The sequence below is a fragment of the Poecile atricapillus genome, chromosome 21, assembly GCF_030490865.1.
Source record: "Poecile atricapillus isolate bPoeAtr1 chromosome 21, bPoeAtr1.hap1, whole genome shotgun sequence".
Lineage (NCBI taxonomy): Eukaryota > Metazoa > Chordata > Aves > Passeriformes > Paridae > Poecile > Poecile atricapillus.
In genome coordinates this window covers 1,382,228-1,397,358 of record NC_081269.1, presented here as the reverse complement: position 1 = coordinate 1,397,358, position 15,131 = coordinate 1,382,228, and the positions used below count along the sequence as shown (strand labels likewise).

The 15,131-nt window shown below is 49.1% G+C and overlaps 1 protein-coding gene across 1 annotated transcript in view; it reads right to left on the bottom strand.

Annotated features, from left to right (window-relative positions):
* Nucleotides 1-15,131, bottom strand: part of MNT (MAX network transcriptional repressor) — a 30,550-nt gene that overhangs the window by 7,280 nt on the left and 8,139 nt on the right. Inside the window, exons 2-4 of the mRNA XM_058854361.1 lie at nucleotides 12,195-12,759; nucleotides 10,022-10,063; nucleotides 9,226-9,337 (exon numbers count right to left, since the gene is read on the bottom strand). Of these exons, the coding sequence (XP_058710344.1) occupies nucleotides 9,226-9,337; nucleotides 10,022-10,063; nucleotides 12,195-12,759 (719 nt within the window). The remainder of the gene's footprint in view (nucleotides 1-9,225; nucleotides 9,338-10,021; nucleotides 10,064-12,194; nucleotides 12,760-15,131) is intronic.

Below are 15,131 nucleotides of genomic sequence, written 5' to 3'. Positions count from 1 at the left end.
TACACCAATTCCTGCTCTCCTTGTGTAGCAACAGTCATTTGTCACTGCAAAGAATTTTCCATTTTATAGTTGTCTGTAATTAAATTGCTCATTCTCATGTCAAGACTGGAAATAATGCCCCCAACGCCTTCCCTACGCCTGCCTCAGGAATCTTGCCAGCCCTGCGGCTGGCATTAGTGAGGTTTGAAAGGCCTTATTACACTGCTCCCCTCATAAACATTTTATTAGCAGTTTAAAAACACACTTTCAATTATGAGCTTTTCTAAAGTATATTTCAGCTCTTTTCTTCTCTTGCATGGCATTTGCTGATTGAAAAGACCTCATCAATGAGCAATCAGGAGAGCGATTTGCAATTTTGAGCCAGGTTCTTTAACTTTCTGCTCTGGGGATCACAGCTGGTGCCAGAGAGTGGGACATGCTGAGCCAGGGGGGTCCTGAGCTGCCACTGACCTGCAGGGCCTCCGGAACAGGCCAGACCAGCTGGTCAGGCTCTTCACTGCTGCACAGAACTTTGATTCCTATATGTAAGGATCCTATGTGTAATATCCTAGGAAAAGGATCTTATTCTCGCTGGGACTGCCATGGTGCAGGAGATTCACAGCAGGAGCAAGATTCCACCAGCCTGACTCCAAAATGTTCCAGCCAGGACCAGAGGGGTGCTGGGGAACAAGCTATCCCCACAGAGCCCCAAACAGAACCCAAATAACCCCAGCTGCCAAAATGCCACTGGCCAAGGCACCACGCTCACCTGTAGGATTTGGAGATTTTCCATCACTTCTATCAATTCTGGGCATTCCTACTTCAAATGGTGCTGAACTGTCTACGTTCCTCAGCTGCCACAAGCAGTTTGTCCACAGCACAGCACCGACACCAACCACACTCCCCAAGCTCACCCAAGCTGCTGTGATGCAGCAGGGCCTGCAGAGGGAAGGCGAGGAGCCAGTTCTCCCATCTCCAACCAGTGTCCCCAGCCTCTGCAGCCAGTTCTCCCATCTCCAACCAGTGTCCCCAGCCTCTGCAGCCAGTTCTCCCATCTCCAACCAGTGTCCCCAGCCTCTGCAGCCACTGCCAAGGTGACAGCCCTGCCAGACTCTGCCCTGCCCCTGCCCGCAGACCCAGGCCCACCCCCGTCGATGCCAACCAGCCCCTCTGTCTGCAAGAAGCAGCCGTGTGTGAACCCCGGCTGGTTGCCAGGGGAACCAAAGCCATGGTTTCCATGGCAACTGCTTCATTCTGCCAGCTTTCGGAGATGAGATCCCGCAGCGATGCCGGATGTGCTGGCCTGGTACCACCAACAGCAAAATACAGGTGGGGCACAAGGGCACCACCACAGCCTGACGTCACCGCTGTGCTGCAGCCACGCTGGCACTGCCACCACCCACAGCCACACAGCCTGTGCCACAGGAGCCTCTGCTCAGCACAGGACCACAGTCTCGCCTTCCCAAACACAAACTTTTTAACCCAAAGCCCAAAGACACTAACAGACCGTGCTCAGCACCAGGAGAATGGGGCGAGGGTCTCACCATGCCCAGTTCCCAGGGGCCTGCGAGAGGGGACAGCCTGTGTGCAAATGGCAAGGAGGCACAGGACAAGGTCTTCAGGCTCCCAGTGTTCACGCCCCAGCTTCAGCCTCCCAAGATCTCAAACTTCACACCAGGATCAAAAGGTACACCTGCAAGGTGAAGCAGAGACTGCCCCTCGCTCCCCATCAGTGTGACCCGTGCACCAGCAGCCAGGCCATGGGTGCTTGCCAGCAGCCTCGTGACCCAGCTCTCCCACGTGCTCCAGCCCGAGCGAGGACAGCAGCCAAGGAGCACTGCTGGCTGGGGAGGTGACCTCACTCTCACACAGGCTTGGGGGAAGGAGCCTGTCTGTGTTGCACTGCATGGGCTGCAACACATCACACAGGCTGCAATACATCATACAGGCTGCACTGCATGGGCTGCACTGTACCACACAGGCTGCACAGCACTTTTTGGGCAGGTCCCAGTGGGGTGGGCACCATTCACCACTGCTCAACCTGGCTGCCAGGGTAGGGATGAACTTCTAGACAGAAATACTTGCCAGAATAAGAAATCTGCCTGGAGCAGAGCAATCATGGAAAATGAGAACGTGCATTGGTATTTACATTTATCATTTCACATTGATAAGTGCACTTCAGGCTCCTGATAAAAAAAGACACCAGGCCATAATCTGTGATCAAAACTAGGGCTGGAACGTGGCTGTTTTCACCAACCTGTCAGAGTCAGCCTCCTGAAGCACCATGTGCTGGACAAAGTACAAACAGTCACTGGGGCAGAGGGGAGGAACAATCCAAATCAGGAAGACAAAAACTTAAATTCAAAAAAAATAAACAGTGAGCAAACAAAAAAAAAACCAACAAAAATTAAACAAAACAAAACAACAGCAAAAGACCCAAACAAACTCAAAAACAAACAAACAAAAAAAGATAGCAAACAACTGGAACCCACAGTACAACAAAGCAGGGAAAAGCTGAGCCATGCCCAGGCCAGTCACTGACCCCATGCTGGTTGCCATCAGGTAAGCAGATCTGGTTTAATTCCTTGATATGACTCACAAGGACACAAGAAATTCAATTTCAAAATAATTGAAGTATGACTTACAATCACTTGGTGTAAAGTTTAGTCACGTCTTTTGCTTTTCCTATTTTTATTTTTTAACCAGTCTCTGTTGTTAAGGAAACAAATGAGACATTTCTTACAATTCCAGTGGATTCCAGTGAATTCCACAGAAGACCCTGTGGTGTGTTTGTTACTTAGAAAATGATCCCAAACAAATTAAAATAACTTGCAAAATTAAAATTTCTGATTGTTTACTCTCAAATTTAATTCTGCAGCACTTAAATTTAAAAAAAAATTGAAATGAAAAAAATATTGCAGGAAATATGCTTTTGAGATTGTGTCATCATTTTCTGCAAACAGAAATGAAGCATGCTGAATCTCAAGAAGGGATTACTATTAACAACATGACTGCTGGATGCAGGACCCCAAAGCTCTTCTCCAGCCTTTGTGATGACGCATGGACAGCAGCTCCAGAGGGCAAGAGGCAGATTTATGCCTTGGAGCCACAGCCAGAGTTGTCTGCTGGGGATGAGAAGATTTCCAAGCAGACACATTATCCCTGCATCCACTTGCTGCAGTGCTTCCGTGTTTTCCTTACAGGCGTCTCAGAGCAGCTGCTGCAGGAGCCAAGGCAGAGTTCTGGACGGGTCCTGGGTGCAGCCTTCCCTCTGTTCCCATTCCTACACTAGGGCTCAGCCAACAGGCACAAGGCACAGGTAAGCTGCATGCCTGAAGGGACCCTGTGCAGGGAGCAGGGAAGTGAGGCCTTCTCTTGGAAGAGGACACCTCCCAAAACAGTTCTGGCAGATGGTGGCAGCCCCAAGAGCCAAGGGCTCTGACAGAACCACTCCCTCACACCACAGCAGCAGGTCTGAGGTCCTGGTGACTCAGGGAATGGTGGCATCCTCCTGCACCACCTCTCCTTCCTGTTTCCCCATCATCTAAGGAGATCAGTGCCACTTACATCCCAGCAGCTCCACCCATGGCCCACAGAGCACATCTGGGTCACCAGAGGACTTCTCTCCATCCATCTCCCTCATTGTCAGGGCCATGGTGGCAGCGGGAGGACACAAAACCCAGCTGTTAAACACACACCGACTCCAGCACCTGTGTGAGGACATGAGGCAGAACTGGGTGGAAACCTCAGTCTGTGCTGGAGGGCCTGGGTGTGCACTGCTGCTGGCACAGCAGCCCTGGCACTCACACTGCCCCTGCTGCTCACCAGGTTGGGCCAGGGCTGGAGCTCCTCTTCTGGCCTGAGTGGCTGCCTTTGCTTTGTTTGGGGCTTTTGCGGTGCTTCAAAGGCAGGCGACTTCTGCGGTGTCACACATAAAATAGAGCCCACACAACCAAGCTGTAATTAGCACTACTCTCATTAGGGCCCATCACTCTCCCCTCCCATGCCAGCTCTGACAGCAGGTGGCAACCAGAACAAGCAACAGCCCCCAAACACACAGCAGCATTCCCAAACCCTGTGCCATAACCCACTGACAGGCTGGTTTGGTTTTTACAACCCTGAGTGCTTCCTCAAACTACTACTTAGATGACAGCAGTGGAGCAGGTGTGGATTCTCTGACAATTACAAACACATTGACAGATTTACAGCTCCATTCACCCTTTCCAAACTCTCATGTACAAGTAATGAGTGAGATACTTTAAAAAAAACCAAACACCATCCCTCTTGGCAATGGTTAAGAAATACCTCCAATCACTCAACAAGGTCCAAATGCTGGACATTTTTAATCACTATTACAGGACATACTTTGTGGCCAAGCCTGCAAATAAAAATGCCCTGATGGCTCCCTGGATGAGCCTCCCTGCAGACAGGTCCTGCTGCAGCTGGAGGAACAGCAGGGAATTAAACACTGTTTTTCTGAAGGTCTTCTTTCTCATCACTTTCTGAAATCTACAGATGACACCACATTGCATGACCATAGCCTATGGATGCTGGAGGCCTTCATTACTGGCACTGAGACTCAGGCTAATTAGACAAGATAGAATCAGTAGATCAGGTCAGGTAAACAACATGAAGCAGCACAGCTTGGCATGTGAATGGTGCTCACATGAGGGAGGCACGGCAGGTACTGATGGACCCAACTCTTACCAGAAGAGTTTTACAAAAGGTGAGTATATTCACCTGATAGCTGGCAAAGAATAAGAAAGTAACAGTTACAGCCATCCTCATCAAGGTGGGGAACCTAACAGAATTCAACAGCACGGTTTGGTTTATGCGTTTTGATCAATAATCCAGTCACAACAGTGACTGATTGTAAATAAGTTCTGGTCTCTAACCACAACCATTGTCAGACCTGTGGGTTTGTGTCTGCAGTCCAGCACCTCCAGCACCAGGATGTGTCAAGGCTGCAGGGCCCTCTGCACCCATCAACATCCAAATCTCAAATCAAGCACTGCTATGGGATCCAAAAATCCACTGTTCTTGTTCTGGTCCTCTACATGCAGACAGGGATGATTGTGCTCAGGCACCAGTGAAATGACCAATAGATAAACTAAAAGACAAAGAGATACTGTGAATCTTAAAAGGAAAATTTAATCAACATAAAACTGGTATCTGGTCTGTCCATATGTCCACAAGATCAGCTTAAAAAGGGCTTCACAAAGGATTTTTACATGCACTACTTAGGCATCCTTGGATAGTACTTTGGATTCGTTCTACCCTGAAGGGCGTCAAATCTGTTAATTATTGTTGGCATGAATAGGAAACAATATCATTCTTAAGTGCACAACTGTTACTTCAGGCAGTTTGAGAAGCCAAGGGATAGGAGGCAAGGATAAACAATTTAAGCATCAAAAATGATTGGCAGTAGTGGTGAATACAGGTAAATCATAAGGAAATTTCACCCTTGTTGCCCCTTCCCAAGGTAGTAATGACCAATTTGCCATACTATAAATCCTCAGTTCAGCACAGCTATGTTTTGTCTCTAACACCACAAGCAGGGCTGCCAGAGGACTTCTGTGAACTTGCAAGCAAAGTCTGTTCCAGAAACAGCCAAAACTGCTCTGTAGGACCACAGAGCTGCCACCACAGCAGTCCCCAGTGCCTCTGCCATACCCAAGCAGCAAGTCCAGGGGTTGGGATCACAGTAATGCCTTGCTTCCACACCTTCCAAAGACATTTACTCTTTGCCTTTTGCATGCCCTGGGAAGCTCAGCTGCATCTCTGATTTTGAAAGCACATTGTTATTTAGTCAGCATTTCAGGTGTACTGGGGAAACTGGCCAACAAGCAGGACCTGCAGCACAGCCCAAGACTGATGGGTTGGGTTGGCTGTGTGCCAGATGTCCCAGTGTTACCTGGTGAGCAAATCACCTGGGTGTCATCTGACACTAAATGTACAATAGAAAATAACTCCTGAAATGGGAGGGCATTCAGGTGCCACAGCGACAGGCACAGTTTGAGAACAGAGTAGCAGCTTTGCTTAAGGGCTTCAGCTAGCTTCCAAAAAAGATGATTCCATTTCCTACAGGGAAGGAATCCTCCAGAGAGAATCAAATCCAGCCCAGCTGCATGGGCTGCGAGCCATGTCTGCCTTGTGCCAGGGCTCCCTGCTGCCCCTTCCCCGGCACAGGCAGGGTGCAGAGGGGCTCTGGGGAGGACAGGCCTGTCCTCTACCTGGGGACACTGCTCAGGAGCAAGCCAGGGGACATGGCTCTGCTCTCTCAAAGCAAACAGCATTTTATTCTCACTGTGTTTTTTTCCACATCGCTCCATGCATCTTACAAACTTCCCAGAGGTCTCCAGCACTTTCACTCAGGTTTTGTAGTCAGGAAAGTGAAGAACAAGAGCCAAGGCAGCCCATGTAACAAACAGACTTGGTTGGAGATGTGTGCTGGGGTCTGGAGCCTGGTCTGCTGCTGGACCTGCTGGGACACCCTCCTCAGCTGAGAGCTGCAGCACAACAGCCCACACTGCCTCAAGCTGAATCACCAGCTAAAGAGATTATTAACTTCCAGCTGCGTTGGGCCCCATTTCCTTTGTGCAACCGTGTGCTTAATTGCAAATTCTAATTTACTGCTGCAGAGCACAAGCCCAGGTCCAAGGATAAATTAAAATGACGGCTGTATGGGAAGTTCAGAATTTAACTTTCTAACTTACCTGATTTGATGCAGATACAAATATTTAAATCTAGCCAAGGAAACAAACAGCCTGTTTCTAAGAAGTTCCAGCTGGGAAGGGGGTAAAGAAGGATTTAGTAGGAAGAGAGGCTGCAACAATCAGCGTACTGTCACAGTCCCTGCAGGAGCAGAACAGCCGCTGTGCAGAGCTTTGGCCAGCGCTGTGCTCCTCCCCTGAGAAGCTCATTTGGATTTGAGTTTTTTTGGCTTTTTTTTCCCCTTTAGTGAAAAACTACTCTGCTATCCTGAAAGTAAGAGCTATTACTTTGAAATCTCTTTTGTAGAATTTCCCTGCTCTCTTTTGAAGGGAAACACCGAGCCTGTGAGTGAAACACACGGAGCCCGGCACATGATCAGTGGCCATCCTCACACTGATAGATGTTATTTTTGTTGAAACAGATCAAACCTAAATTCAAACTGCAGTAAAAAAAAAAATTTAAAAGTCGATTTTTGTTTCTGAATGCTGAAATTTCAAATCAGATTTCTAATAATCTGGGTTTTTTTCATACAAATACACAGGGCTCAAGTTTTTAGCACAATTGAATCCTGTGACTGAGTCACAGACTCTGGCGCTGCCAAGGGAAACAGCGCTCAGGATACTCCCTGAGCAGCTGCCAGAGAGGATGAGGAGGAGAAGGCAAGGAGGTTACACAACGTCACAGGCTGTGCCGTGTCACTGCCATGGGGCAGCGAGCCAGCCCTGCGCGGGCTCTGGGTCAGCGCCAGCACCGGCTCAGCCCCGCCGCGCCAGCGAGGCCTTGTGCTCGCCATGTGCTCCCCACACACATGTGGGTAAACGCTGCTGCGACCCAAGGTCACCCTGACCTCCTCCTCTGCCATGCCAGGCCAGCACCCACTGCAGGCCAGCTGACCAGCCACTCCTCCTGCTGCTGACCGATGAACAGCCATGGACAGCACCCTGACCCACAGACAGCCATGGACAGCACCCTGACCCACAGACAGCCATGGACAGCACCCTGACCCACAGACAGCAACAAACAGCACCCTGACCCACAGACAGCCATGGACAGCACCCTGACCCACAGACAGCCATAAACAGCACCCTGACCCACCGACAGCCATGGACAGCACCCTGACCCACAGACAGCAACAAACAGCACCCTGACCCACAGACAGCAACAAACAGCACCCTGACCCACAGACAGCAACAAACAGCACACTGACCCACAGACAGCCATAAACAGCACACTGACCCACAGACAGCCATAAACAGCACACTGACCCACAGACAGCCATAAACAGCACCCTGACCCACAGACAGCCACAGACAGCACCCTGACCCACAGACAGCAACAAACAGCACCCTGACCCACAGACAGCCATAAACAGCACACTGACCCACAGACAGCACCCTGACCCACGGATAGCCACAAACACCACTGACCCACAGACAGCCACAAACAGCATACTGACCCACAGACAGCACCCTAACCCATGGACAGCACCCTGACCCACGGACAGCCACAGGCAGGATTGCACCCCCCAGACTGGCCATCAGAGAGGTTCCTCCTGCAAACCACAACATCAGCCTGACAAAATCCAACGAAAGGCTCAGATCTTCTCTAAAGCCCATCAGGCTTTGATACAACCACACATCCAAAAACCACTTTTTTGAGCAACACGGAGAGTGGCTGGGTACAGTCAGCCCAAATCAAAGTCTCTCTGAGGGAAGTTGTTGGTGAAAACCAAGAGAAGGGCTGAACTGATCTAACTCTAAGGCATTACTGATTCTCCAAAACAAAGCTGAAGTGAGTAATCAATGTCCAGCCCTCCTAAACACCAGAGTGAAATGGTGTTTGAGAGTGACTGATGAAAAATGGGAAGTGAGAAAAAATTATGTTTTACTGTGGACAAGTCCACTGTGATCAATCCTCAGCATCATTTATTCAAATCAAAATATACAAGACATACATGCAGCAACTCTTTCAGTTTCCAGATGAATTTTAACTGCATTACGTGCTACTGATTTCACATTCACAGGGGACATGTAAAACTGTTTCTTTTGTGCCAACATTAACTACTTTCACAAACATTAAACAAGCAAACAGTAACACTTATTTCCCTCCAGCTATAAACACAACTGATTTTACCTGTGCTTTCTCCCAGACTCACTCCTGGTGGTGCCCCATCCACCTGCAGCTTCATGCTGCAACCTCAGATCCAGGCTTTCCTTGCCTCCAAGCAAATGACTTGCACTCACATGTCCATCTCATTAAAACTTTGAGATATACCCTATCTCTACAGAAATCTGTCTTTTGGTTAAGCAAACAGAAAACGTCCCCAAACCATACATATTAAAATTCACTTGAGCCCAAAAGGAGCAACTGAAGTTCACCCAGCCTGGATCTCTAAAATCATCTGAATTATCAGCTCCCTGCCATGACCACTGCTGGTAAGGATGATTTGTGGTTAGCTTGGAACCTCTAGAAGAGGAATTTCTCTCCCATTTTCCTCTGCACTGCCACGTCAGCCGTGGTCTCTGCACATACCTGGATGTATCGCAAGGCACTCCTGAGGACACTGAGGTTTGAGGTCTTCTTGTCATCTACGTTGGGGATGTTGCGCTTTAACGTCTCAAAGCACTCTTTCAAATGTGCACGTCTAAAGAAAACAGAGGTGGGTTGTCAGCTGCCAGGAGACACACCAGAAACCAATTCCACCAGAGGGGAGAGCTTAACTGGGGCCTCAATCCAGCAAAGCACCTGCACCTGTGCATAGCAGCCCCCAGCACAGCACGCTCACGGCTCAGCCAGCTCACCCCAGCAGAGACTGTGCCTGGGGTCTATCCTACTAGGAACGCTGTGCAGCCTTAAACAAAATATCTCATCTCACTGGACTGGTGCTTTCACTGTCACCATACTTCCAATTTAGCTAGTCAGGCTTATAGGAGTCTTGGGTCAGAAACTGATGTTTATTCTGTATTCGCATTATACACTGACCCCTGATTTGGGGTATTTTACTCCTTTTAAATCAAAAGAGAGTCATGCTGTTATGCACTGTTATTGCTTTTCAGGATCAGGGCTTTGCAGGGTGGTTGGGATGCAATGATGCAGTTAAACAGAACATATTGGGAAGCAAGAAATGCAGAACTGAGCTATAAGAATGCCAAGCAATACTGCAAGATTCACTAAAAGTCACTAAGCATTTTATTCAGGTTATCTGTTTAAAAAACAAGAAAACAAACAAACAAAAACCCGCCAAAGCCAAACAAATATTGACAGACAATAGGCAAAAAAAAGAGGGGAATTACAATTAAAAAACCCAAACCCCTGGCTTTCTACGCACCTGTTCTTCTCCAATTTATTATGTACTTCCCTGGTCCCAACCCTGTAACCCAAACAGAACAAAAATCAGCTCAGTGTCAGGTTGAAAACTCCTGCCTTGCACCTGTGCTTGCAGCAGTGTCTATATGTCAAGATGCAAAAGCAGCAGAGGTGTTCAGATATCACTGGTTTAACATTAAGTACATATGCATTTCTGCATATCCTGTTTCAAGACAAACTCCACACTTTACATGTGCATCAGATGAACTAAGCATTGTGGGCATAATGCACAGAAGATACAAATAGGTGTGATGTGTGTGTATATATGCAGACACAGCTACTACCAACAACAGCGAAAGACAGAGAGTATGAATTTTAAGTATTTGTTCAGACCCAGAGAGCCCAGATTCTGACCTGGGTCTGATCTATGCTTACATTCCAGTGGGAAAAGGTTTGTGCAGTTCCAAATTCAAGTGTATGGGATTGGGCCGACACTTCCAACTGCTTTGGGTTTTTACCGCGCATGAAACAACACAGCTGAGGATAAACATGGAATGAAGCAATACAGGAATTCTCCAGTCACTGCTCAAGGAAAACCCAGAGTGAGTTTCTGGTTTTGAGGTTTGAGTCCACCCACTCCCTGAATCAGACATATATTTTTAGGAAAAGCCCAACAAATACATGTTATCTCAGTATTTCTGTTACAACAGTGATAAGGTACATTAGCACATGTGGAGATCTCAAGTATCTTTCATATACTGTGCAAAGTAATTATTTGCCTTTGACTGAAAATACAGAACAGTGAGGTAATCATATTTAATAAATTGTCACAAATATTTGACAGCATTTTCCCATGAAACACAGGCTGAAAAAGACATCTTTTCTGTGCTTATGGAGCAATTCTGGGGGGACACAGAGGTGATGCTGTGCTCCACACTGGCACCACAGCCCCCCAGCTTCCAGGGGCCAAGCTCAGCCTGACAGCACAGCAGCAGTTTGTGGGTACACTCACAACCACCCCACAGCCCAGGCAGCCAAACCTGTGCAGCCTGCCCCAGTACCTCGGTGCCAGCAGAAACCTCCACAGCTCCCTGAACCCACACAATGTCAGTGACAGGGTCTCTTGATTAGTGCGCAGACTGACAGACCCTTCCTGCAGCAGACAGGCTCTGAAGATCCCAATCTTACTAGAGGAATTACACTGGCATTTTACCAAAGCCTTTATCTTCACAAACTCCTATCTGCATTACTTTTGCTGTTTCTTTCTATGCATCTTGGGATCGCTACATCCCAATGGACACTATGAACCTTTTTTCTGTTCACTGTACATCTCCTCCAGCCCCCATGGGATTCACACACCGTCTCCAACACCAGTGCCAAGAGACATCCCCCTGCTGCAGGCAGCCAGAATAGGCAGAGGCCTAGACAGCAAAGCCAGGAGGGAAGACTGAACAGATCCAGGTCACTTATGCTGCAGGAAAACTGAGGGGCCAAAGAAAACAGGTAAAACTGCAGTGAAGAAGGGAATGGTTTGTTCTCCCAGTCCACAAGCAGTAATACCAGACTCCCTGTTGGGATACTGTGGTCTGTAAACAACTACCTACAGAGAAGGCAAGGTCTCCAGCAGCCAAAGTCCTTAAGAACAAGCCAAACACTAACCTGGAGGAACATCAGAGCCGTAAGTCCTGTCAGAGCATGAGGGCAGACCAAATAGCCTTCAGCCCCTTCCAGATGCAAGATTCTGAGCAAGCAGGAGGCCCTTAGCACTTACAGCACTGAGAAACTGAAACAACAACTAGGGTGATCTCTGTCCTCAGAATAACATCTCCCAGATCCCATTCCAGTTTTCAAGAAAGCTCCCACAAGCAGCAGTGCACTTTGATTTCCCTGACCAGTATAAGCAGAGATCTTTTGCCGAATATAACAAGATACCACTTGAGATCAGACAGGCAGTGCTGGGACTTGCTTCCTAACACAGTATTGGCCAAGAAAAAAAAAAAATTATACAGAATTTTACAGTGTGGAGCAAGGGAGGAAAATAAAAACCTGTCAAACTAAAAAACCTCCACAGCCATTAAATATCCATAGGTCTCAATGTTTCTGATCTGATAACACTTTGCACGAGCAGCATCCGCTCTGGAGAGATGCAGCTTTGCTTGGTCCCTCCTGGACACATCCCCACACAGTGCACTCACCCTCCAATTCTCTTCTTGAGCTCGATGGGTTTCATGTCGTCTGCCGGCGCCAGCTTGAGAGCACCGAGCGGCGCAGGCGCAGCTGCCGGGTGCTGCAGGGGCTGGATGGGCTGTGGGACCACATGGTGCTGGGAGATGGCCAGCACCGGTGCCGTGTAGTGCTGCAGCTGCTTGGGGCTGCCCGCCGGCGGGGTCGCGGCTTTCCCGTCCGGCAGGTGTGGGCCCGGTGGCCGCTGGATCACTGGTGCCACCGACGGCGCCTCCTTGGGCACCCCGGGACTGCTCACCAGGGGCTGGTGGCGTTGCACAAGCGGTGGCGACAGGGCGGTCTGGGCTGCTTGCTGGGGGGAACTGGTGACAACAGGGATGGGAATGACTGAAATGGGAGCTGCCAGGGGTGGGGGTGGCAGGGGCACCGGGCCCGGCGGGGAGATGGGCACCAGCAGTTCGCTCCGGGGCTCCTCTGGGGATAGGGCGCTGTTGGCCCGGGGCACGCTGGCCTTGCCTGCCTTCTTCTGCTCCTGCTCCCTCTCCAGGCAGAGCTTCTCATGCTTCTCATTCTCCTCTGAAAGAGAAACACGCACAGTGAGCAATGGCACTTCCCTGACCTTCCCTGGGTGCAGCCAACAACCAGCACAGGGCAGGATCCTTAAGTTAAAATACCCTGGTTTTATACTCTCCTGAGTAAATCCCAGCTCAGTGGACACTGCACTGATACAAACGCATCAGGGCACCTCTTTACTGCTGTGGATTTTAATCAAATTCTTACACTTGGCTTTGATGTGTGTACGTTCCTATATGTTTTTAGAACACCACACAGAGTAAATGAAATCTGTGTGGCCGGACTAGCAAAATAAACCTCATCAAACGCAATCCAGGTCTCTGGCTTTAATTGCGTGAAAATGGCACAAACAGAATTTATTTATACAAGTCCTGTGGCGCCAGTGGCCCTGGCATCTAGACATCGTGCAGCCTTAATCAAATATCTCCAAACCCACCATCGGTAAGGCTCAGCAGTTCCTGCTCCTGACAACCTCTCAGAAGCCGCAACGAAAAGTGGTGCAGCAACCTCTTCACAGTAACATACAAATATTTGGAAAATAAAGCCTTATTTTATCAAGGGAGGGATGCAGACAGTTGGGTGTTCTGTATTATATAGTCACCAATATCAGGTAATTCAGAGGAAGCTCTAAGAAACATTCCAACCAAGCCTCTCCCAGGAGAAGCTTGGGCTCAACTGAAACACTGAAGTCAGAATGTGTATTTAGAAAATTAGAGAGAAGAGCACGTATACTGCCACCTGGAATTACCAGGTTATCCTGGTAATACCCCAGCGATCTTCAAGAGAATCTGTATGGAACATAACAAGTGGAACAAGGGCAAAGGGCCCCACCAAGCACAGAGCTGCTCAGCCCTTGCCATCCCCGAGGGGCCCTGACACTACTGGCATACTTTCTAACCCATCTCTTGATTTTGAGGAGCGTAGTGCAAAAACTACAAAGAGCAACAAAGGGAACAAAACTTTTATTCCAGATTCTGAATGCCCTTTGGTACGTGTGACTGCACAGCAACACCGACCCAGATTCAGCTGACACAATTTCCTGAAGTTCAGCTGCAGCAACAGCCCAAACACACCCCAACCTCCCTCAGGAGCGCAGGAGCCAGCTCAAGCAGCCAGCTGCCAAGGTAAACACTGTCCTGAGCCCACACATGGAGAACCCACCCTCTGGATCAAGCTCTAGCACTGGGGCTGCAGCCCCAGTCTCTGACCCTGCAGCACTCACAAAAGCACCACATGAAATTCTGTCATGAGGAAGGATTTCACATCCATACAGCCCTCTTCCCAGGGCTGCCCGAGACTCAAATCCAAAGTTTTCATTCAACTTCTGCAGCACAATTAGGGGGTGAGTGAGCAAAAGATCTGATTCCAGAACAGGAGGGAGGTTGCTTAAACAGCAGCTGAACCTTAAAGCTGCATTTCTCTGTATCTTCTCAAAATATTTCAGGGTATTATCAACAGTTTCTTAAAGAAAGAAGTGAAGCAGCACAGGGTGACAAAACCTCCAGCAGGAATCCCCTGATGCAAACACAAATCTTAGCTACTGACAATTTTGGAGTGGTTCAGTTGAACAACATTAATAACTAATAAAGAAAAGCCCTTTGTCTGCAGATCTTTTGCTCCACTTTGCTGCTGGTTTGCAGCCAGAGCTAGTGCAATGGCCCTGGCACAGGGTGCAGGAGGAAACCCAGCCCCGAGGACCTGCTGACTCACGGTGTTCCCTGAGCACGTCCAGCCTCAGGGACAGAGAGCACGGCCAGAGGCTGACCAGCACCGCCTTCCCAGGCACACACCACACCAAAGCCCACACAGCTTCCATCCAGGCTTCACACTGCACTGAGACTGAGAGGAGGGAACAGCAAAGGAGTCATTAATGGGAAGCCCCGGCAGTGCCAGGGTCTGGTGAGGACAGCAGGACCTGCCCAAGCTGCTGGAGGTGGCACTGCCACAGTGGAGCAGAGCATCCAGCCAGGACACCCGAGATGTGCACCTGCGGGAGCAGGAGTGGCATGGAACTCTACCATCAGCAACACTCATCAGGAGAGGGAGAGAACAGGGAAGCAAGGTTAGAGCAGGCATTACTGATCAGAAGTATTTATATAAATGTCTCTGGAAGCAGGTGCAGCCCTCAGGTTGCTGACAACCTGCCAGCAAGGCCTTTGGTGTTGCTCCCTTGAGCTAAAGAGTTTATTTCAAGGCTCACTGAAGAGCCACTCTCCTCTTGGGTCTGACTTACCTACAGGTGGAAAGGATCCATGCTCTCAGCCCCAGGAAAAGGACTGGAGGGCCCTGAGCCACCTCTTTGGACAGAAACTCTTCCACTGGGTGGTGAAGATCTGTCTCCTGCTTGCTTTGCACTCACACCCTGCACACAAACC